Source organism: Phaenicophaeus curvirostris, chromosome 2 (genome assembly GCF_032191515.1).
Source record: "Phaenicophaeus curvirostris isolate KB17595 chromosome 2, BPBGC_Pcur_1.0, whole genome shotgun sequence".
Lineage (NCBI taxonomy): Eukaryota > Metazoa > Chordata > Aves > Cuculiformes > Cuculidae > Phaenicophaeus > Phaenicophaeus curvirostris.
Genome location: NC_091393.1, coordinates 50783976 through 50807514, shown reverse-complemented (window position 1 = coordinate 50807514; position 23539 = coordinate 50783976). Strand labels below are relative to the sequence as shown.

The 23539-nt window shown below is 40.2% G+C and overlaps 1 protein-coding gene across 5 annotated transcripts in view; it reads right to left on the bottom strand.

Moving 5' to 3' along the window:
* ADGRG6 (adhesion G protein-coupled receptor G6) overlaps positions 1 to 11407 on the bottom strand; it is a 124344-nt gene extending 112937 nt beyond the window's left edge. For 3 of the 5 annotated variants that reach the window (XM_069852020.1, XM_069852023.1, XM_069852024.1), the window contains exons 1-2: positions 10334 to 10392; positions 5641 to 5741 (exon numbers count right to left, since the gene is read on the bottom strand). In XM_069852020.1, coding sequence (XP_069708121.1) covers positions 5641 to 5741; positions 10334 to 10377 — 145 coding nt within the window. In that variant the 5' untranslated portion in view covers positions 10378 to 10392. Of the gene's footprint in view, positions 1 to 5640; positions 5742 to 10333; positions 10393 to 10994; positions 11045 to 11255 lie in introns of those variants that run through there. The other 2 variants (XM_069852021.1, XM_069852022.1) reach the window with 2 other exon arrangements.
* Positions 11408 to 23539: the final 12132 nt, after the last annotated feature.

Genomic DNA, 23539 nt, shown 5'->3' with positions numbered 1-23539 from the left:
TTTCTATTTTTGATGATGAACAGAAGCAATAAGGCAAAAATAAATTATGAACTGAGTCTAAAATCTACAGTTCATAAATATAGGACCTTCAGCGAAAGGCATATTCTTTCTTTATAGGTGCATTTTTTAGAGAAATGTACATTATTTACCCTATCCTCCAATAAAGATGGGCAGTGACTCTGTAAGATAAGGTTCTAGTCAGCTTTGGATTTCTGTAATATTTGACCATACTCCATTTGGTTTTGGCTAAAAGTGCATATAAGAGGAGGGGTGGGAAAAAAAAAATCACTGACCTTTTAAGGCAATATCATTATGTTCAATGTAATAAGGTCCAAACACTTTAGGGAAAAGAATTATCAGCAACATCAAAAACAATGTAGCTAAAAAAAGTAAACAGAGGTAACAAGAGGCAGCTTCCTGTGAAATTCATTCAATAGTGATTTACTTTTACATTAACAAACTGCCAACTAGTTAACTTTTTCTCTGCAAGATTTATGCGAACAGAAATTCTAAACACATGTCTCAAGCCAGGAGAAATTTAGATATAAAACAAAACATAAAGGATTGCTTTTGAATTGTTTGGCTTAAGCTACATTAAAAGTTGACAGATAAAGTGGAAATATAAAAACACTTCTCATTAAATATCCATATTCCTTTTGACTAACTTTGCAATTACACATGATGTATATATGCTGCATAAGTAAAGAGACCATCAGACTAAGTAGTTTTTAAAATTTTTCAGGTCTTCTGAGTTTTTCCATAATGTTTAGAAATGTGAATTTCCATGCCTGAGGCAGGGACAACACTCGCAGTCATGTTTACTCTTCTCAGCAGTAACGTATGCATGCTCATTCCCACCCCAGGGATGCCAAGGGAGAAATTTCACGAAGTGCCAGTAAGAATATTATAAAATCATTCCCCACCTCCCCACCTTATACGCAGATTTGGTAACTGACTGAGTTAATGTCTTGGCTCTTTTGTTCGTGCTATGCACATGGTAAGAGAGAGGAAGATGATGCGATGATGGTATGTGCCAGCAACCATTTCATTATTTGCTTGGTGACAGGATCTCTGGCCCTTGTCTGGGGTAAGCAGTTCCAGATCAGTGGTGAAAAAACACACTTACTGACTTTGTTCAAAATAAAATCCAATCCCTTTTCATGGACAGCAATGTGACTAACTCTTGCTGCTAGTGCGGGTTGCGTTAGTAATACTATCCACTCTACTCCCTTTTCTTCTCCCATTAGGCTCCTGAGCCTGCAGGATCACTTTGAAACTCTCTCATAAACAGGGGAGGACTCTAATCGTCCTTTAACTACACAGGCCCCATTAAGAAACATAACTGACAGAGAAGATCCTATGTTGGAGACTGTTACCAGCCATGTAAGTAAAGGACCTGCTTTCAGATTTGTTTTGCTTTGAACTGCCATTAAAACATGAAAATAAAATTTCAAGGACTGCAACAGAATTAAAGCCTACCCTTCCATGAGCTCCTGGGGATTGATTAAAATTTTTTGAAGACATGGTATCATGAAAACAGCATGGCAAACTGGAACTAGATGATCTTTAAGGTCCCTTCCAACCCAAACCATTCTATGATCTATGATTCTATGACTACTGACACCAATGCACTTCACTGACACATGAACGAAAGGACAAATGCTCACTCTGCCGTTAGCTGTAGTTATAGTAATTCTGTAACAATAGCCACATGGGGCATAATGCCGAAGTAGTGTAATAAGGGTTGTAGATATATTCATGGCTTCATTAAAAGAAGTATTTTCTACACCCTGAGTAAAACTAAATATGGCTGGATGGTAGTAAAAATTTAAGGTAGCTATTGATTTTTATTTAATTATGTATCTACCGATTACATGAGAAGGTAAAAACTCTTATGAAGGATGTTGCAATCTCGTCAAGGTGTACAAGTGTTCAAAACCCTGAAAGTCCAGTACTGACAAGGCACTTGAAAAATAGATTGGAAAGTAGTTATGCAAACTCAAATCTGCTTTTAAGGTCACCGAAAAACTCTAGTTCTGCTCCTGGGTTACAATATAAGACCACAGTCAAAACTGACAGAGGGCAAAATACTGAAACCTTAGACATTTTGCTATGAGAGAAGAAAAGCCAAAAAAGCAAGGGGAGACTTAACTGAGCACTTTTTGTGAGGCTGCATACACCTGAAGCAATAAGATTTTTACCTTCTGTACTGAATGGCTATTTCCTTTTTTTTCAAATAAAAACGAGTCCATTGCAACAGGACAAACACCAACACAATCTTGTAGGCACAGGAAAAGCACTATTACATTGTGAGAAATATAATTCAAATGGATCTCCTCATTTCCCAGATTTTGAGCCAAAATAGGTATTATAGGGCAAAGATTAAGGAAGATCTATAGAAGTTAGGGAACTTCAGAAATAATCTGATCTATTTCTCAGCCCAAATGAAAGTCAGCTACAGATTGAAACCACTTCTGGCAGATATTACTATACTTCTCAAGGGACTGCGATTCCCCAGTACTCCTTGGCGATCCGTTCCATCGCTATCTATACCTTTTGATGAGATTTCCTCCCCTCATTTTTCTTGCTGTAATTTAAGCCCATTCTTTTTGCCCTTTGAACTGTCCAGAAAGATTAGTCTGGTCCTTCTCACTACAGCTATCTCTTTAAATACTCCAAATTATTATGCATTCCCCCATCTGCCTACTCTAGACCAAAAAAATCTTAGTTTCTTTTGTCTGTCCTCTCTAGTTATGCCTTCCAGAACTCCATTCGCTCTTTTTTCTTCGTGTTTTGGGCTCTCTGAAACCAATGAAATGTAAATACAAAGGAAAAGTTAGGAATGCCTGAATCTCAAATAAAAGTTGATTCAACTAATTCTGTTTAAAAAAACCACCATTGTAACATCTCGGTTTCTATACAGTCTCTTCACTGGGAGACAGGCAAGCTGTTTACAAGGGAGGCAAGCCAAGGCAGGCAAACTGAAGCACAGCTAAATGACTCACTCAAGGCCATCAAGGACATCTACCCTAGACAGGAACGGAAACCTGTCAAGTTGCTTAATGAGCTGCTCTATAACTTCACCTCATGTCACAACACATGACCTGAAGCCAGTATGCCAAAACAGTTAAGGCTGCTGAGATTTTGACTAAAGTACATACTGTATTTTTATAATTTATTTTTTTTAGTTTTAACATTGCTTCCTCTCTTTCTGTTTTAAGTGTTCGAGTCCATCCACTGATTCCTCCGAGGTAGCAGACGCGTATTTCGGGAATACACTCCACTGCTGCACCTGCTTGTCAGTATCTTACTAATCAATTTATGGCTAAACATTCTTTTTACAGGACATCACGTTTCTGTTCTAAGTTTTCTGCTGTGTAATCCTTCTCCTAAGCTTTGTTTCTGAAAGCAGGCCTGTATTTCTTCTCGTTAAACTATAAAATTACTACTTTTTACATTTTTTCCATGTCACAGCATGGCTGACATTTTTATCTTTATGAATACCCCCTTAAATAATCCATAAACCTATACCTGATGATCCCTTGCTTGTATGTAGCCTTCTCTAGGCAAAGCTTAATAAGCCCCAATAGATTTCTAAGCTTACAGCTCACTAGTAAAGCTGGATGAATGTCAGGCTTTATGATATTTCTACTCCAGTAAAGATTAAGCTGCCAGAGAGATTATGGATATGAGCCAAAGTGACCAATATCTTTTAAGAACATAAAAAAAAAATGCAATAGCAAGAATGTTTCCTACCTTGTCTGTCTTGTACTATTAAAAAGAACATATGAAAAGACTCTATTTTGCAGCATTATCTGTGCTTTTACATGAACATAAAAATAAACATGAACCTTGAGATTCTACAGGGAAGTATTGCCAAATGGCAGGTTGCTGTAAAGCTAAACTTCTCATTTTCATTTCAGTCAAGCATTAACAGCAGGCTACCTATGATCTCTTTCACTCTTGAACAGCAAACATTTGTCTATTGAACCTAAATGTTTCCAGTGTACTTTATTTATCTACTCATCATTCATGCAAATAAGGAAATGTCTTCTCCATTTATTGAAAGTTTTGAAGATTTCAAAACTTTTCCAGTTGAAGGAAAAAAGCACAGACAGTAAACATAACAGAGGAGACCAAATTAGCTAGAACATTTTGGCTGCTTTTACCAATCCAATGGCACCAACCACGTTATTGCTGAAGTAGTTAGCCAGGAGCATATATGATTTTGTACAAGTGTATTTTGGAGTCTGGCACAAGGCTTTCAACCCATCTTCTTGTTCAGTACCAGCACAGGTAGCTGTGATTAACTGAATGCACAGATGAGTACATCGTAGTTGGCTTTTTTGTGTCCTCACAGCATACTGGCTAGGACCTCCTGGCCCATGGGATTAAGTCTTGCAATCTCACCTGCACTTTCAATAACTAAACTTCTATCAAGAGAAACTAGCATAGATTAATGGGCTTTGGGTCTTAATGCTCCAGGTACCAGCCCACAGTAGCTGTAAATGAGATTTACTTTATGCTGAGGATGGCAGCTGTATGCCTAGGACTATATATGACTCAGAAACACAGGTCCATAAAGGCCAAAAGCCAACAGAACCACAGCAGACTGTCAGTCCTAAGTACATTTCTGGCTACACAATTTAATGGAAATGGAAAACACCTATTAAAGTGACATGAAGCTGGAAACCTCTACTACACAGCTACTGCATTGTTTGTATTGTTTTTTCTCTAAATAGAAAGTGCAAGTTAAAAAAAAAAAAAAAAACAACAAAAAACAAAACCCAAACCCTGCACTTTCTGTTTAGAAAAAAAACAATATCAGAGAAGCTAGAAACGCTTTCTATATATACGCATCATTCTTTTTCCAGTGGCAAGTCTGTAATAGCAAAACTATCCATCCAATATAGAATTAACTAAGCACTGCAAGCTGCTCCAAAACTTTCATTTGCTTCAGAATAAACTCCAGAGCTCTTTTTTTCCAGTAAAGCAGATGGAGCTCTTAAAATATTTTGAACTCCAGTGGTTAGGAAAAGATATTTAGTAAATGAAATCTCCCATTCGTATGTTTAAAGAAAACAGTCAGAATTGGTTACATTACTCTGTACTCAAGTGTCACTACAGACCGAGGTGATGTTAAGCTTAAACTAATTTTTCCTTACAGTGTATGATTATCTTACATACACATAGCTTGTTAAAGAATGTTTCTATTATTTGAATCATAAAAGAGCTTAAAAATAATAAGCACATTACTGTTATTTTACAGCTTTGAACTAGAGTGAAGGGTTACTGAATACATAATCTACAAGTACAAACAGCACTGTGGAAAATGGAAGAACTACGTGATTACTCACAGTATTCCAACACTCAGAAGAAACTCAAGTGAAAGGTAGGTAGTAACAAGGTAAAAGCAAAGGAGGGGCAAAATGAAAGAATTCAAAGAAAAAGTAACAATAACAACAATTCAGCAAAATATGACACAACCTATCGGAATCACAACTAATAATTATAATGCACTACTTTAATAAAAAAATTATATTGTACAGTATTTCAGTCATAAGCAAGCATAATATTTAGTCATCTAAACTTTGGCTCTTAGACCATTTATTTAAGCAAGAATATAATTTGCTGACTTACCTGCTTGCTGCATGCATATAATATATGTGGTAAACAAGCAGAGACAGTGCTGCAGCTTCCATTTCCAGTGATAGCACCACATTTCACTTACATGAGACATCCTGTGTGGAAAAAAAGGGAGCAAGAATTCAGGATGCTTCACAACAAACCAAGAAAACAAGAAAATACTGTTGTTAGTCAAACTAGTATCGAGCATTAAATAAAGCAGCACTTGAAAATTACAGATGGCTCCAATGTTGCTTAGAGATAGGAATCTCTACGCTTGGTAAAAAGGGTCAGAAATTATACTGCCTGGTTGTTAGCAGACAACAAAGTAGAAGACTGGTCAATGCTGAGCTTCTAAGCAGATAGATGTGAGCAGTATTTCAGTAAAAGAAACAAGCAGCCCATATAGTGACAGTCTGAAAAAGTTAAGGTGTGGGGCTATTTTTGAAGAACGCAAAGTTTTATTAACCTATTTACATCATTTACATATACAAATACATTTTTCTGTTTAAATATATATATATTATATATATACAGATTTGTTATTAACTATATAAGGATGGTAGGTGAGAAATTATCTCTGCCATTAACCAGACCTTCCATATTTCCCAGTGCTAATATTTTCACAGCTACATTTTCTACCAACAACATTAATGAAAATCCTGAAACTTTCCTTGACAAAATCTAGGGGCTCATCTGTGATGCCAATAAATTCAGGGACACCTTTATATTTAATAAAACAAACACAATTATAGAAAGAAGTTTATCAATTATAGCTTAAAGTTAAATTTTACTTTGCCTTGAAGGGTATAGGACATTAAATGGCTAAACCAAAATGTTCATTCCATAATGGACAGAAGAGGAAGCAAGAAAGACTCTTAATAAATTTGGTCAGATTTTTAAACATGCATCCAAAATGAACACTGCTGTATTACATTCCTGTCTCATTTTGTTCAACAAGTTAGCAACAAGCAAAAGTAAGCAACAACTAATGAACTACAACACGCAGTATTTTGACCACTTCTTCCCCTCCTATTTGGTGATGATAACTGGCTTTTGTTCAGTAAGGTATTATCTACTTAAAGTGGGAGAAAATCTCTAAAAGAATCCCTAAAATATTTCACAAGTCTATTCCCAGCAACACTATGTGAAGAACCACAAATGAAAAATCATGGAGAAACACCAGTTAACATAACTGTCTTCTAGGATAGTGCATATTGAATACAGAAAAGAAGAAAGATAACTGGAATGGCCAGTGGTATGATTTATCAGGGTGGAAATATGAAAGAAGTCAGTCAAAGAAAGTACAGAGTTCATAGTCAGTGGCAAGAAAAATTAATTTTCTTTAACTTGGAAAAATAGTCTTCCTTCTGTTCCACAGACATTGCTGTGAACCTGCCAGTGAAACTTGTGGGCAGATGTAAATCCTTTCCCAGTATCAGCTTCTGTTTCTTCCCAAAGAAGAGTTCTGTAATGTAGATAAGCCAAACTTAATGCAACAAGATAAACCATTGTAAAGGAACAACTGATGTCCCAGTTTTAAAAGTATTAGTTCATCAAAGCACTCCCATGGGCTAGGAGCCAATAGGCCCAGGTAAATGGCCCTTCAACAGATTGCTGCGATCAGTTAGGTTTCCCTTCAGTGCAGTATTACATAGCACAAGTATCTGATTACAAAAGTAGTCCAGTTCTTTATGGGCAGTTGTATCAAATTAGGAATTTGAAGCCAATTTATTTTTCTGTGATATTGTAAAGTCAAACTTAACAAGTGTTAAAGACAAGCACAGAAAACATTGGGCTCTGAAATACAAGAATTTCTCTAATGAAGCCAGATACACAAAATAACCAGATTATCAAACAACAGAACTATTGTTCTTCAACTTAATGACCCCAAAATCCCTATTAAAATCTCAGACAACAGAATGCTGAGGTTTGGTAACAGTTACTGCTCAATGTATATAATTCATAAATCCACAATGCCCTTAATATTATTTAGAATACTGACTTAGAACAGAAGTTCATTTAAGACATGGAAACAATTATATGCACATGGAAATGCATGCAGAATGCATATATGCTCAGAGTCATAAAATGGAAATTTTGAGCATGACATAGCAGAGATACAGAAGAATATTGCTCTTTCTACAGAAGAGTTTGCAGCTACCGATGAGATAAATGCATGCCTGCTGCATGATCTACCGATGAAAACCGTTGCATTACCGATGAAAAGTGGTTGCATTACTGGTTTTTGTTGGCTTTTTTTGAGCAAGCACAGTTAAAGTTATCAGTCTGGGAAACAGTAGCAAACAAATCTTTATTGATTCAGAAGTGTTGTTTTTCATTGTATCGCGTTGTTTTTCATCACATTGATACATTTTCTGTGTGATACAGCAATCATCACTTTTGATGTCTCTGTGAACTCAGCTGAAGTTTTTGCTCATTGAATAGCTAGAGAATCCAAGACACAACTTTTGAGACATTAAAGAAAAAATAACACAGGTTTCTACTTCCTGGACTACCCAGTCTACTTCCAATGTGACTACCCAGTCACACGGCCTTTAGTGACTTTCTTACAGAATCTGCAGTTCTGTGTTAGTCTGAGACCCCTATTTCATTTCGTCAATTTCTGTTTGCTAATGTGTACTTGCATTTCAGCAACTAACAAGCCAGTACTCCACGGTGTAGTTTACAGTCTTTTTTTTTTTTCCATCGTCACTCTTCTAAAAACCACGTGTCAAGACAAACTTCAAGAATAGGGATAATCAGCAACAGAGTAGAGTGTAAGTAAGTGCCAACAACAAGCAAGAGAGGAGTAACTATAAAGATTTTTTTCATCAGAGAAAAAGGCTAGATTATTATACAATTGCTGTACAAAAATATAATTCTCCACCAAAATAAATAAATGCGTAAAAAACAGCAAACCTGTCTCTCCAACTTACATTCTGTACTGCTGAAGGGCAAACCAATTTTCTTTACACCACATTATCTCCGTGGACAAGAAAGAAAGGTTTATCAAACCCAAACAAGAATGACCAAAGAAGCAGTACACTACCAAAACACTCCACTAATGCAGGAACCATGAGTCAGATCTGTTTCTTTTGGAGGGGGCTTTTGAAGATCTATGTTACAAAGCATAATCTCTGGTCAAGTGCTATAAATGAGTGAGGAAATCAGTCATTTACGGATTTACAGAAGTTCTTCAGATCTTCAATAGACAAAAGCCAAAATTCAGAAACCTGACTGCTCACATCTGAACACTGATGCACATAACACCCCTGTTCAAACAGGAAGTTGTCGGGGATGGGACTCAGAGAACACGTTATTAGTGTTAATTAACACTGCATCCAAACAGCATATGAAAAATTCAACAAAAAAAAGCAAACAGTTCTAGGCTGGTTTATAGCTTAACTTGATAGCCCAAGAGACTCTTTTGGTCTCATGTCCAGATTTTAAATAGTATTAAAAAGATGTGTTCCATCATTTAATATTCATCAACAGCACAAATAATGGATATCAGCACAGCAATGCACTAAAACGCATCAAGAGTTTAAGTAAGCAAAGCACTCCATTACAAAGATCTCGGAACATAAGTGGATTATTTCAATATTTAAGTCTGGATACATTAAAATTGCTGAACACTCTTTATTGTAGGTTTTCTTCTCTAATTTTCCTGCACTTTAAATGAAAAAGCCCTGTTCTGTCCCCAGCTGGTAACACAATAGCAGGTCTGAATAAATCACTGTAGATTGTCAAACACAAAACCAAAATAACATTTTTACCCAATATTTTGGGGGACTATTAGGACACCTACATTAGAAGTACACCCATTATAGCTGGATGTACTCTCACAACAACCCCACCTCTTAATGCCTTTTCCCCCTCCCCACAAAAGGAGACTTCATAGAATGGCACTTTTTCTAAGAACTAGTAACTTTTCTATGGACAGGCATTATTCCATTGTGACAGCGTATGACATGACCAGCTATGCACTCTAGCTACCAATTCAATAGAGTCCAGTCCACAGCTACTTTCATTTGCTATAACATAAGGAGACAATAAGCTTATTCACAATTCATTCCAAAAGAGCAAAATAGACATGTAATTTATCTAAACCATAAATGGATAGTAACTTGACATGGTTCAAGATTAAATTAGTGGGAGTCTTGCTATATCTAACTTCTAAACCTTTTACTCTACACGCCAGCAGCCAGCTAATACATCATCATCGCCTTTTAGGGAGTATACAGCTCAAAAACAAAATATACTCAAGTTGTGAATAATCCTGGAGCACGCAAAACATACAATACATATTTGAATTCACAATCTTCCTTGTTCAAAGCTGCGGTGAAGCTCCTTGAAGAAGGATGTGAATTCTGCCTCAGGCAGACTGACATGACTTTCTTTGGTCTTTAACATGTCTAGAGCTATTAAGGAAAAAATGTTGCTGACACTTCAAAACTAAAACAAAGATAACATCAATTTCACAATATTTTTTCTCACATAGGTTATAGGCAAAAAGATTTTTAAGCTTAGTCTCCCTTAAGTGGAACTACAAGTGGAAGGTGATTACAACTCATAGTTTAGTCCCGCAGGTTAACAGATGAGTCTATTTCAACCGTGAAACCCGTGCTTTAAGCTGTAATACACCAACGTCTTGAAAGATTAATTACACAATGCCACTTAAAACTTGCATTTTGCTAAGCATTACCTGCTCCTAATTATTCCTACAGTCAACCTTGAAAACACACTCATCGAAAGAGATGAAAACAATAAGACACTGTCTTTTCATTCACAGTCCCAGCTGCACCAGACCCATCTCAGTCCCTCGGAAAAGTTAGTTTTGAAAGGAAAGCCAAGTCGCAGGCAACTAACGTGCCAGCTGTTCGCAGCGCTAGGTCTTCAGGAACTCCTTCTCATTTCTGCCTTAACTTCACCGAGCCCTGTTAGAAAACCCGATCCTCTCCCCCTCGGCTCTCCTCTCTCTCCAGGCTGCGGACGCACCGGTGAAACACCTAACCCCAGCGCCCGGTGCCCCGCTGCGCGCCAGGGAAGGCAGAAACACCTCAGGGAAGGCAGAAACACCTCAGGGAAGGCAGAAACACCTCAGGGAAGGCAGAAACACCTCAGGGAAGGCGTCCCGCCCGCCCCTCGCTGCCTCCTCTCCGCCGAGCGAGGAGCGCGGGGCCGGGACAGCCTTACGGGAAGGTTTTGGGGAGCCCTGGCTCCCTCTTTTCCCCCGACTCGCGTCGGCACCGCAGCTGGGGGGGCAGGAGCGGCGCCTGCCCGGACGGGGAACCTCGACGGGCGCTCCCGAAGCGAACGGGGCCGGGGGTTCTCGCCGCTCGCCTCCGATCCGCGGAGAAACTTACCGGCGCGGTCCCAGGGGCGGAGCGGCAGCGCTGCGGGGAGGGCAGCGGCCGCCCGGGACCCTGTAGGGCAGCGGCCGCCGCCGGAGGAGCCGCAGCCCGCCCTGCCCTCCGCGCTCCCTCCCGACGGGAGGCTCCCTCGTTTCCCCATTCCTGCAGCCCTACCTACCCGCACGGCTCCGACCTGACGTTACTCATCACCTACTCCGGGCGGCGGGAGCCCTGCCTACCCGGCTCGCCCCGGAGCCCGGAGAAGAGACTTACATGGTGGCATTACGGGGCGGCTCCGCTCCGGCTCTCAGCAACCATCCCGCCCCGCCGCCGCTCGCCCTGCCTCTGCCCCGCTCCCTCGCGGGCTCCTCGCAAAGGTCATCGCCGCTCGCCCACCTTCTCTTCCACGCCCGCCCCCGCACACACCGCCCCCGATCGCGCCGATCCGCTCCTCCTCCTCCTCCTCCTTCTCCTCCTCCTCCTCCTTCTCCGCCGCCGCGATGCCCCCACCCCGCGCCGGGACCTGCCTCTCTCGGCACAAGTCGGGAAAACTTCGGTGCCGAGGGGAGCCGCCCCCGCGGGGAGAGAGGGCGCCCGGGGCTCAGGTGGCGGCTGCGGCGCGGCCAAGCGGGTCGGTCCTGTCTCCCCCCTTCCTCCTCCTCCTCCTCCTTCTCCGCCGTGCTGGGGGGGGAGAGTGAGGGGGAGCAGGGCAGGAGCCGCCGCCCTGGGGACCCGCTGGGCTCCACGGGCCCGGGGCGCCGAGCTGGGGACAGCGGCGGCTACCGGGACCCGCCGCCTCCCGGGCTCTTTCTTCCTCGGCCGCTGCTACCCGGCGCCCCGACCCGCTGACCCAGCGGTGCGCGCCTATGGACCCCCAGGAGAGGGTAGCCGCAGGCTCGAAGCCGTCCCCGAAGGACACAGGGCACCTCCGAAGAGGTCCCATCGCGGGGTCGCCACCCTCGGTGGTTGTACCGAGCGGGCACACGCAGTGCCGTGCAGCATCCCGAGGGCGGCGGGTCCCGGGGGCGAGGGCAGCCTGCGCATCCACCGCAGCAGAAGTAACCCCCGCAGGCCTGGCTGCCTGCCGCCGGGGAACAAACCAGCGCGCCGCGGCCCGGGGTGGCTAACACAGAGTCATAGAATCGTTTGGGTTGGAAGGGACCTGAAATATCATCCAGTTCCAACCCCACTGCCATGGGCAGGGACACCTCCCACCAGCCCAGGCAGCCCAGGGCCCCATCCAACCTGGCCCTGAACACCTCCAGGGATGGGGCATCCACAGCTTCCCTGGGCAACCTGGGCCAGTGCCTCACCACTCTCATGGGGAAGAAATTCTTCCTCGTGTCAAGCCTAAATCTGCCCCTCTCCAGTTTATAGCCATCCTTTCACCACAAGCCTTTGTGAACAGCCTCTCCCCAGCCTTCCTGTAGCCCCTTCAGGTACTGGAAGGTCACTATAAGATCTCATAGGAGCCTTCTCCAGGCTGAACTAGCCCAACTCTCTCAGCCTGTCCTTGTATGGGGGGTGCTCCAGCCCTCTGATAATTTTTGTCGCCCTCCTCTGGACCCTTTCCAACAGTTCCATACCCTTCTTATGCTGAGGATTCCAGAACTGGACACAGTACTGCAGATGAGGTCTCAGAAGAGAGGAAGAGAGGGGCAGCATCACCGCCCTCAACCTGCTGGCCACGCTTCTTTTGATGCAGCCCAGGATATCGTTGGCCTTCTGGGCTGTGAGCACACACTGCGGGCTCATGTCGAGCTTCTCATCGACCAGCACCCCCAGGTACTTCTCTGCAGGGCAGCTCTCAATCATGTCATCCCCCATTGTGTACTGAAATCGGGGATTGCCCCAACCCAGGTGTAGGATCTTGCACTTGGCCTTGTTGAAGCTCATGAAATTCTCACAGCCCCCATTCTCCAGCCTGTCCAGGTCACTTTGGATGACATCCCATCCTTCCGGTGTGGCAACTGCACTTAAGACCCCCAAGGCACTTAAAAGTGTCCCATTTTTCTCCAATGCACACAACACACTACACTTGGGACAGAAGATAGGTAGGTGGAGGTGATGCATCTCTGACCCATTTTCTGAAGCACAGAAGGCCGTATGCTGCTTGCACAAACAGTGCCAGCCTACACTTCCCTGCTGGGCAGCATTTTTGGAGGATGGTAGTTTTCATCACTTGCTGATGATCCTGAGTTTTTCATTCAATCATATTACAAAATATGTGGTACTGTACTACAGCTAGGTATGAACACTTTGAAATGATGACAAGAGAAACACAGCAAAATGCAAGGTCACAAAAGAAATAAATTTTCGCAGTACTCCTTGGATGTGAGCTGGCAGGATTAGGAAGGATGGGGAAAGAGAAGACTTGGCATAGCAAATCACTCAAGGAAGCTACCAGTATGCAATAGCAGTTAAAAGCAAATGAGTTCCTACTTATAAAAATAAAGGAAACATAACTATATTTTTCATGAACTTTATGCTGAATATTCACTCGTTCTTGTCATTTTTTGTTAACTGTCTTTAAAAACAAAAAGCTGTAGGCTTGCTTTCGTTGTAAGTTCCTGGCACTGAACACAGAACCACTGAGTCCGAGTTAGCCAAATGTACCTGGCCAGCTGTGACTGGAAGGCAGTATAAACATCTTTACACATGGTCAGCCTTTTCTCCACATTAAGAGCTTTATGTTCTAAGCAGGAATTGCACTACTTTCCACCCTGCTTCTGGTATCACCTGGGGGATCCTCCCTGGCAACTGTGGGAAGCACAGGGAAGGAGGAGTGTCTCTCTCCCCAAGACCTGTAGCCAGCTGCCCTGTTGCTTTCTGTAGCAATTTGCTCTGTTTCCAGATTAAGTCTGTATAGGTCGTCTTCATGTTGTATTTGCAATGAGTTCAATGTATCAATGCACATTAGACATTCTAATATGTACAATCCATTTTTGCTTTGGCAATAAACATACAAGTTCTCACAGCCTCGATTTATTGTGCACGTGCAGGTTGCATTTACCTCACATGCACAGCAAAGTTTGTGCACCTAGAATTCACTGGACTTGCTGTACATGTGCAGATCAATTGAAAGTCGGGCTCAGTATCTCCTGGGCATATTGGACCCACTGCATATGGGATGTACACAGCATGTCAAGAGCATCTGTAAGATGTCAATCTGCTGTTCATGCCGAGATTAGTGACACATGTGTAGTATATATCTGCTGGCATTATTGGAAACTTACACTTTCATTCCCTGTTTGGAAGGCATTAGAAGTGACTGCAATTGCAGAACCGGGGAGTCAAGAAAAAAAATAAAAAAGAAAGAAAATAATGGGATTTTTCTCCTATCATGCCTATCATGCTTTTGTTGAGCTGTTTCTTAGTTAATTCTCCTGGTCTGGATTTGCTGTCATATACTTTCTCAGTCATCAATCTGCTTTCCCCTTCACAGCAGGAGCACTACTGCTTCTGGATCCCCAAACTGAACACTGCCTGGTGAGAAATGCCTGGACTGTCCAGTTGGGATAATATGCAGTGCAGATTTTCCGGATGGTGAAGTTGCACGTTGCTGAAAACTGTCTCAGAGCTTCAGAGCAGTAAAGGGCAGCCTAACTGCTCATAGGAAAATGCCCATCATTATCTGGCAGCAGCTCACTGTGCCACATCTGCCGTAAATCAACTATGAGACAATTTGGTATGCGGTGGGTAGTGGGACAGGGGCTACTTTTCTGAAGAAAACATTTCCAGGGTCACTTACTTGGCCTAACTTCACTGGTGAAACAAATTCTTTATCAGGGCAATGATCTCTTTAACAGACAGATATTTCTTACTAACTTCCATAATTTGGTTAATGACATGTTAACCCATATTAACATAGTGAAAGATTAAAGTCACTGGGAATTCACCACTTATATGTAAACAAAAAAGGGAATGCTTGCTTTCAAAACTAATATGGACATGAATGATGTTAATGACCCTTTTGTAATTTCTAAAGAATTAATCCACTACTATTATCACAGCTCCAGAAGCCTGCAATCTGATACATGCCATACTGCTGGTCAGTAAAAGTGAGAGTTTGCGTGTGTGGATTTTAAGGCCTCCATCTCAGAGTGAGACGCTCCAGGCTACCTTGCACCACCGGTCTCAGGTTTACATTGCAGGCTGTGCTTTGCACAACAATAGTGAGAGGGAAAAAAATTACCAAAGCCTGGGAAATAGTGCTATAATCAACCAGTGGAGGGTTCTCCATGTGGACATCTAGTGAGTGACACCAACAGAAAAGCAAACTTTAATTCATTTCTTACTGTGTCTGCAGTGGCAGTGTTGCTTTATACTTATTTTTATTATATTACAAGCAATGGTGTCTGAATATTGCTAGGTATGACGGTAGCATATTCTATGAATATTCTGGAGTGTTTCATGTATATTCTGAGGTGAATAGTGAAATATTTTGTATGATTTTTATAGGCTTTGTTCATATATTTCTTTAAACTTACAATGGTTGCCTTATGTTTTGTGCAACATTGCATGGACCTCTGCAAATATTTTATAAGAATCCAAGAATTACTTCAGGCTGTTGAGATGTAGCATACGAAGACTGTTTCACTAGGCTTTTGCATAAAGTAATCTTCAGAGTCCTGCAGCTCTTCCTTTTTGAGGGTTTTATATCGCTCTGAAGACTACTTTATCAGTTCCCAGACTTCCCAGACCTGGGCAGCCTTGTTTGCCCCTAGGTGGGTCATCTTTCAGTCCAGAGGACAATCTGTCTGAATTTCCTGGCTTTTCTACTGAGTCTGACAGAAGGTCTCTAAACAGCTCCTCTTTCCTTATTTTCCTTTATTTGAGAGATTAAGAGTCTTACCTTTCTCTTTCAGGTGTAGATGAGATGAGAGCAGGATCAGGCAGATATATTTCTTTGTTCTTTTTTTCCAGAGAAGTCTTCCCTTCAGATTTGAGATGCCATCCAGATAGGTCTGGTTCCTATTACTAAGAAATTGAAAAGGTGGCATGTCAGTTTTTACTGTGATCCTCAATGCAATGGTTTCACATACATGCTGGGCAGGGATGGCTGAATGGTGGGCGAGTGAATGTTTCTCAGAGGCTGCTGATCAAGTACATAGGGGGAAATGACACGGTTTCTATGCCTGAACAAGAACCAAGAAAGCATGGACTTACAGGGACTTGGGAGACAAGAGAGTTGGCTAGTGATACTGCCTAGAAATTATTGCACTGAGATACATGTTCTTCAATGTAATTTTTTCTCTCCTGAAAACAAGCATAAAGGAAATTGTAACTCTAATATTTTTTACAATGCATGTGCAGAAGTTCAGGGGCTAGCGTATGCTTTGTTTGCCTCATTGGTACTCTCTGTGTTTTAATGTGCGTAAAACTTAGATTGTGAAATATTTCCTGTCAGGGAGGTTACCAACAGCCAGAGTGCTGTGCTTTGTGCCAGATGAAATGTCTTTGGTAAAGTGTTCAGAGCTTGGCATATGCAGTGCCTGCACACATTGCACTCCATAAAATTTTGTAGAGTTTGTGACCTGAGGAAAAGCAAGATATAGATTAGGCAGCAAACTATTTTTGATGGTTTTCACAAAACTTCAGATTTTTAATCACTGCCTTTTTTTTGAAACCCATTTCAATTATTTAGTCTTGATCAAGCACTCTAGGGGTCCTGAACCTTAGCCTGCTGGAGTATGCTGCCACTTCTGTTCTTGAATACATTTCCGATCTCTGGGTTTGGGAGGATGTTGGAGGTCCTTCCTTGCCCGCTTGTAAAGACTTCCCAAACTTTTGTTTCTCTGAAGAGAAGAGAACTTCAGAACTTTTTCTCAGCTTCAGTGAATGAATTTGGGAGCAGTGCTCACATTTCACAGTAATGCACTCTTGCTATAAAGAACCTGTAGGATGGTGTTAATATCAGTGATGAACAATTATCAGCGGCTGAATCTGAGCTGCTGTTTAGTGGTTGAACAGGAAGATAAAGCAAGAGCTTGTAGTATCAGAGGATATCTGGTTAAAGCTAGTCATTCTTGGTGTAATAAAATGCATGGGGGAAGAAGCACAGTAAACAAGACCATGAGCAGTGAATCAAAGAGGTCATTCATTTCTGCAAAGTATAGTTTGAAATTATTAGATGCCAACAAACAGGGTGGAATACATTAAGACAGCCAATTCTTTTATCTAAAAATGTATCCCCGTAGCTGCAAGTCATTTCAAGTGTTCAACACCAGTTAAACTCCTCCATCATCTCAAAAAACTAACTCTGAAATTGGTGCTTTTTACAGAAGGTAAGACTTATAGCTAGGATCTCCCTCGAGTATTAATACTGGGAGGAAACATACATATATTTTTTGTACAAAACTGAGGTAACCTTTTCCCACCAGGATCTGTGTGCTACCTTCTCATGAATGAATAAATTCTTGGCTGGAATGACAATAAATACTCATCTCTGAAAGCTTTAAAATGTCACCAAGTTTGAATTTTCCTCTTCAAACGTCACTTCACAAATAACCAAATTCTAAGAAGCAAAAGGTTTCAGCTAAACAGGCATCAGTTACTGGTACTAGTTAACCTGATTCATCTCTAATTCCGGATTTTTATTTATTTTTTGTTTTCAGTTACGCATTATCCCGTTTGGAGGAGTTAAAAAAAAAAAAAGGTAATTCTTCACCTATTTTTAGAACCCAACTTTCCTATAATACAACCGCTGGGCAGGATTTCTCACTTCCAGTTTCTGTCCAGATGTTAAAGTTTTGGAACAACTGGAAGAAAAGCTGACCTCATGGTATTTCCACCAGGTTCCACTAGTGGAACAACTGGAAAACTCATGAGGAAAGCCCTTCTCTGTCTAAGTGTTCAGACTAGTTTTGCAGGCTCAAGAGCTTAGGAAACTTTGGATAAATTTTGAGTAAGCATCAAAATATTTGGATGCTTATCGGAACTGAAACCAAAGTGAACATTCATTCATCATTCTTTGTAAAAAACACACAAGTGGTAACAAAATCACAGGATCACACAGAAATGGAAATAATTGCGCATTAATCATAATTGATTAGCTTTTTCCCATGTCATAAAAAATAATACATTTCTCATGCAGAACAGAAATTAGGTGCTAAACGCAAGTGCAACATGAAACCAAAGAAAGTTTTTGAAAAGCAGAGATGCAATTGTAGGGTGAAAGCAGTAAATGTACAGATGTATACGACCTTTCAGACTTTTAAGAGAATGAAAGAAAAAAATGAGATACTCACGTATTTGAGATTAACTAGCTATCAACTGCTTTTCTAAAACTTTTTACTGTATTCAGGCTGAAACCATGGGAGTTACACAGTTGTGTTTTAAGCCAGTACTATGAACTATTTTTTTAAAGGTAATTATACAAAAGGAACAGTATTTGTTCAAATCTATGTGAAAATTTGATCTACCTTTATAACTTAAACTCCATTTTCTGAGCATATGCTTTATTATAGATTACACAAGCATATACTGTCTGTTCCTGAAGACAAGCAAGAAACATGACAGTTTCTGAAGTACATAGTGAAGTGGTGCAGGCAGCATTTAGTTTGGCAGCCTTCAGCTCCCGAAACCGAATGATTAGGAATGCTTTAAAAGCTGAACTACCAATAAACAGGACAGACTCTGGTGTAAATTCAGAGCAATGACTAAACTCATGCTTGAGACTACCAGGCCCCAGCCAGTAATGAACAGACAATTAAAAGAAAAACGTGTTTCCCATTTAGAGTATGATCTGAAAAAAAAAAAATCCAAAACTTGAACTTCTCGAAGTACAATTTAAATTATCCTCATCCTGATATATGAGTGATTGATGATACAGCACCTTTGTGTGAATACACAGACTTATTTTCCAAAGACAGAGAGATTAAAATTACAGAAAAGTGACCACATGCTGATTGTCCAGCCTGGAATTCTTAGGCTATAATCTTCTCTTGTGGTTTTTGTGCTATATTTATAACACTTCTATACTTTTCAGATTTATTCCTGTTGAACTCAGGCTTTATCACAGTAAAAACTAACAGAAAAGTGGAAATACAGCAGCTAGTAATGATTTTCTCAATTTAAAAACCTCTATGGCAGTAACCAGTTCTTCATAGCTTTCTTAGACTAGTTTTTGTCTGCTTTCAACTCCTTTCCCATGTGTTGTTCCCTCTTTCTCACTGGTTGCAGGTACTGCGCACAGAGGAGAATCTCAGATTCTACAAATAACCCTGATTCCTGCAGGAATACATGTAGACTCCCAACAGTAAATAAAGCTAGGACATTGTGGAGAGTGTGATGAGAAATGAAAGGTTATATTACAATATATGTTGTTATGTGTCTACTTTCTCACCATGTCTGGCTCAATGAGCTCCTCTTGAAACTGGATCATGTAGTTCTAGAGCCTCCAATTAAGCCACCACGTTTTACTCCAACTTGACTTGACACTGATAGAATCTCCTTATTATGACCTGCAACTAAAAAAGAAAAAGCTGTGAGGAAAAACAGCTTATCTGAAACAGGCTAAAATCTATTTGCTCAAAGGAATACTGCTAGATGAGCCAAAATGAATTCAGAATCATTAGCGCGATGTATATTTGCCTCACCCAAACCCAGACTTTTCCAGAAGTTGATTTAGCAGTTCCTACCTCTGTAGACCTCCCGTCTACTTCTTTGTATTTTCTCTTTTCCTCTCACGGGCAGAATATAACACTAGAAAAATAAAACCAGCAAAAAACAATGAAAAGAAAGACAGATCCTCACCAAGAGAATGATACTGGAACAGGAATATATTTTTGTGATCATGTGGGGTAAGGAGAGGTATCAATAGTGACTTTCCACAAACCAGCTGCAGAACAGGGGAAGGAAGTCAGCAGTGGAGAAACAGACACAGAGCTTTATGGACAGCTTTAACTCAGAAGTGTAATAGAAGACCTAGTCCACCATCTGAACATGTTTAATTCATTGTGAAAGCTGAGTTAGATGCATATGTTTTCAATTTATTTTATTTTATTTCTTTTTAAACACTTCTGTGACTCTCATCATAGCAGCAAGACTGCATCTACTTGTACTGCAGTGTGAGTCCCATGAATTTCCTCTGTAGTGAGGGGTAATTAAGACCATGTCTGTAAAATGTGCTTATAATTTGTCATAGTCCAAGTCAGACTCAATTATTTCAAGTTCTTTTATGCCCTTTGTGAAAGTTTATGAATTTTCTTCAGTTTTTTAGGATAAGACATAGTCAAACATCATAAAACATAGCCTCAGGAATTGAATTCACATAATCTTTTAGTCTAACAACTATGGGGCATGTGTTGGATGGTTATATCTATGCTCTTTTCCTTAATTTAAGGGAGTGCTTAAGAAAAACAGCTGAGGTTATAGTTCTTCATGATGAATAAATAAGACCTGGAAAATGTTCTGAGGAAGGGGAAAGAAGCAAGGAATGTCTCATTCCCTAATTCAAAATCAGGGCTTGAGAAGTCACAGAAAACTATGTAAGGAGAAAAAAGTATTTTCCATCTAATGCTGTGTGAAACTTTGATGTTTCATTCTTACTATTAAGAATTTTTTCCCACCCTATTTTCCTTCTTTGTTCCTTCCTCCCATGCTTCCCCTCCTTTCCTCGTCCCTTCTCCCCTCACGTTCCTCCCTTATAAATATTTGATGGTAAAATTGGTTTAATTAGAGATTATAAATTCAGTGTTATTCAACGTAACTGTATAGTAAGACATACTTAAATTAAAAATTATAGCATACCTTTTGAAGTATTAAAAATCTACATTTTGCATGTATTTTGAAAAATAGTGAGATTAGTATGTGTTTGCAGGAAAACAAGCCTCAAGCAATTAAATCCAAGCTTTTATTACCTTGATATATTCAGTCTTTTCCCTTTATTGTATTAAAACTTTCAAAACATCATAAAAAGAAGAAACTATATTAAAGGACTGAGACAGTCAAAACCTCTTCCTTAATAAAAAGGAAAAAAAAAAAAGGAAAGGAAAAAACCCAACCCGTAACTTCTTTGTCATTTGTAAGCACTATTTTCCATTTCTATTTGGGAAATGTGGACCATCCTGCCTTTAGTAGGGGTGTCTCCTGTATTCTTTTGCTAGGACCCAGAGACCGTTTATTTTATTTCTCTAAGCATTACATTATATGTGGACAGACAAAATAATCCTGTGGACTATATCTCTGACTGCCAGGAGATGTTTAAGTGCAGATACAGCTGGCAGCATAATCCACCCCCATACCTCAGTTCTCTCCCCAGAGTTGTGGTTAAAAGGCATGGGACAACATTTCCCAGTGAAACAACTGCAGCATGAGCCCAGACCTTACCCAAGGTATATACCAGCTGGTCAGAAGAAATCACCATTACTTACTGAAGAAAAGAACAAGCTTTGCTTGCAGACCAGGACACAGGAGGAGAAGACAGATCCCACAGTACAGGAATTGTAGTTGCTCCTGTGTTCCCATGGCTTGCTTCATATTTCAGGCTTAAGCCTACTACTTACATGCTGTAAATGTTACATTATATCTTACATTAGGATTATTGTGCTTCTAAGGTAAAATATATAAGTAAAATCTGTTCTTACAATTATTATTATTAATTGCTACTTATAAACACTCATAATCTCTGAAATCTATTGCAATAAACAGCGACAAACCATTGCAACTAATGTAAATACAGATACAAGCTTAAATATTCCTATTAAATATTATATTTTCCTGAAGTTTAAAGATATTAGGCTATTGTCCCCATTTTATCTTCATTAGAAATGGGCAGTCATGGAAATGCAGTGTTAAAGAAAAAAATCCAAATAAACCCCTTGTAAGAAAATATCTGAAATTAGTTTAATGATTTTTTTCAATAATTCACAAAGATTAATTAAAAGATAGAGTAATTCTTTTGAAGTTCACCATTTTCATTATGATTTTGAAATGGCTTCCTGCAGCTAACCTTTGTCTAATCTATTCCGAACACACTTATTTATTTTGTCAAATAGAAAGAGAAATTCAGACAATCAAATGTTAGTCCTGCTCATTAATTTCACTATTTTAATACTGTCAGTAATTTATCAGACTAGAGGTATTTCGTGGAACAGTTCAGAGTTAATGACTCAGCAGCTCAAATTTGTCCCTAAAGCAATGACCTAATATACAGGTTCTTTTATGTCGTAAGTTATTGGAGTCCAGTTCTCAATGACTTAGTTTTGCCGTCATCACGTCATAACTCTAAACATCTGCCTTGGGATCTTTATTTAAAGTCTCAGCAGAGAAGTTAATGGAACCGTGATGAGGGCTGACCTCTCTCTTTTTGTACGGATATAGGACTTAATTTAGGGACAAGACATGTTAGCCGAATGACTGTGAAACCAGAAATTTCTACCTCAAAGTCCTCCTCCTGTGAAAAGGAAGCCTGCAGGACTAGAGTACCACTTTCAAATAAGATCCTTAGGGCATTTAAAGTGGTATGCTAGAAATATTAACATATTAGTAGAGTTATTTTGTGTATCATTAAATAATCCTGCTATAAAAGGCTGCATTTACATGTTCTGAGTAAGCGTTCCTATGGGTATTGTCCTTTCTCTCTTGCAAAACATGTTTCCTCACTGTCTCATCTCTGCTCTTATTGCCTCATACGTTTTTTTGGAGGACGATGAAAAAGGAAAGAGCACTGTGTCCACAGACCACAACAATGGCTCCCTAGTCATCTTTCAGCCCCTCAGGCATGGAGCACTTGCCCTCCACCTTCTCCTTGTTCAATAATAGGCAACTGGATCCACCCTGCACTGGAATTCCACACATCACCTTGGCAAATAAGGGATATGGAAACAAGGGAGTGCAAAGCCCTAACCACTATTGAGGAGGAAGGGTGAATGTAGGGGGTGGCAGAAGACAGACATTTGTAGGGTGATTAAGAAGATACAGGAAGTCTGGGGAGGTGGAAAGTTCAGAAGGAAGATGCTGGGAAGATGGTAAAAGTGCTGATGATGGATTGGGGGAAAAAAGCTGGATGGGTAAACAGAAGAGCTACTGAAGAGGTAGAGACAAGAACAAAGAATGGGGAGAAGAGAAATGGAAATACTGCTACAGAGTGAAAAAAGTGGAAATAGAAGTCACAGTAGTGAGAAAAGACTGGAAAAGGGTAGAAGGAGTTACAGAAGAAAAACAATTACACTGGAAAACCTGAAATGTGAAATAAGCATAAAGTTTATTAGAATTAATATTATTAGATCTAAACTAAATGGGTGTGGAAAAGATGATGCAAAACCTTGGACCTGAAATTCATACACTGCAAACAAATATTTTTGTAAACAATTAAAGAATTTAACTGCAAATGCACTTTTCAGAGCACTGTTTTTAGGTATCAGGGATATGTGAGAATGTGTGTGTAGAGATAATGTTGACTATACTTAATGATATAAGGATGAACAATCTAAATCACTAAAACCCAGGAATTTACTATCATTACATTCTTCCTCCATTTCCCATCCCTTTTTTACTGAACTTGAATGTAGACATCCATTAAGCTAATGAGGAAAACAGAGCTGAACTTGCTC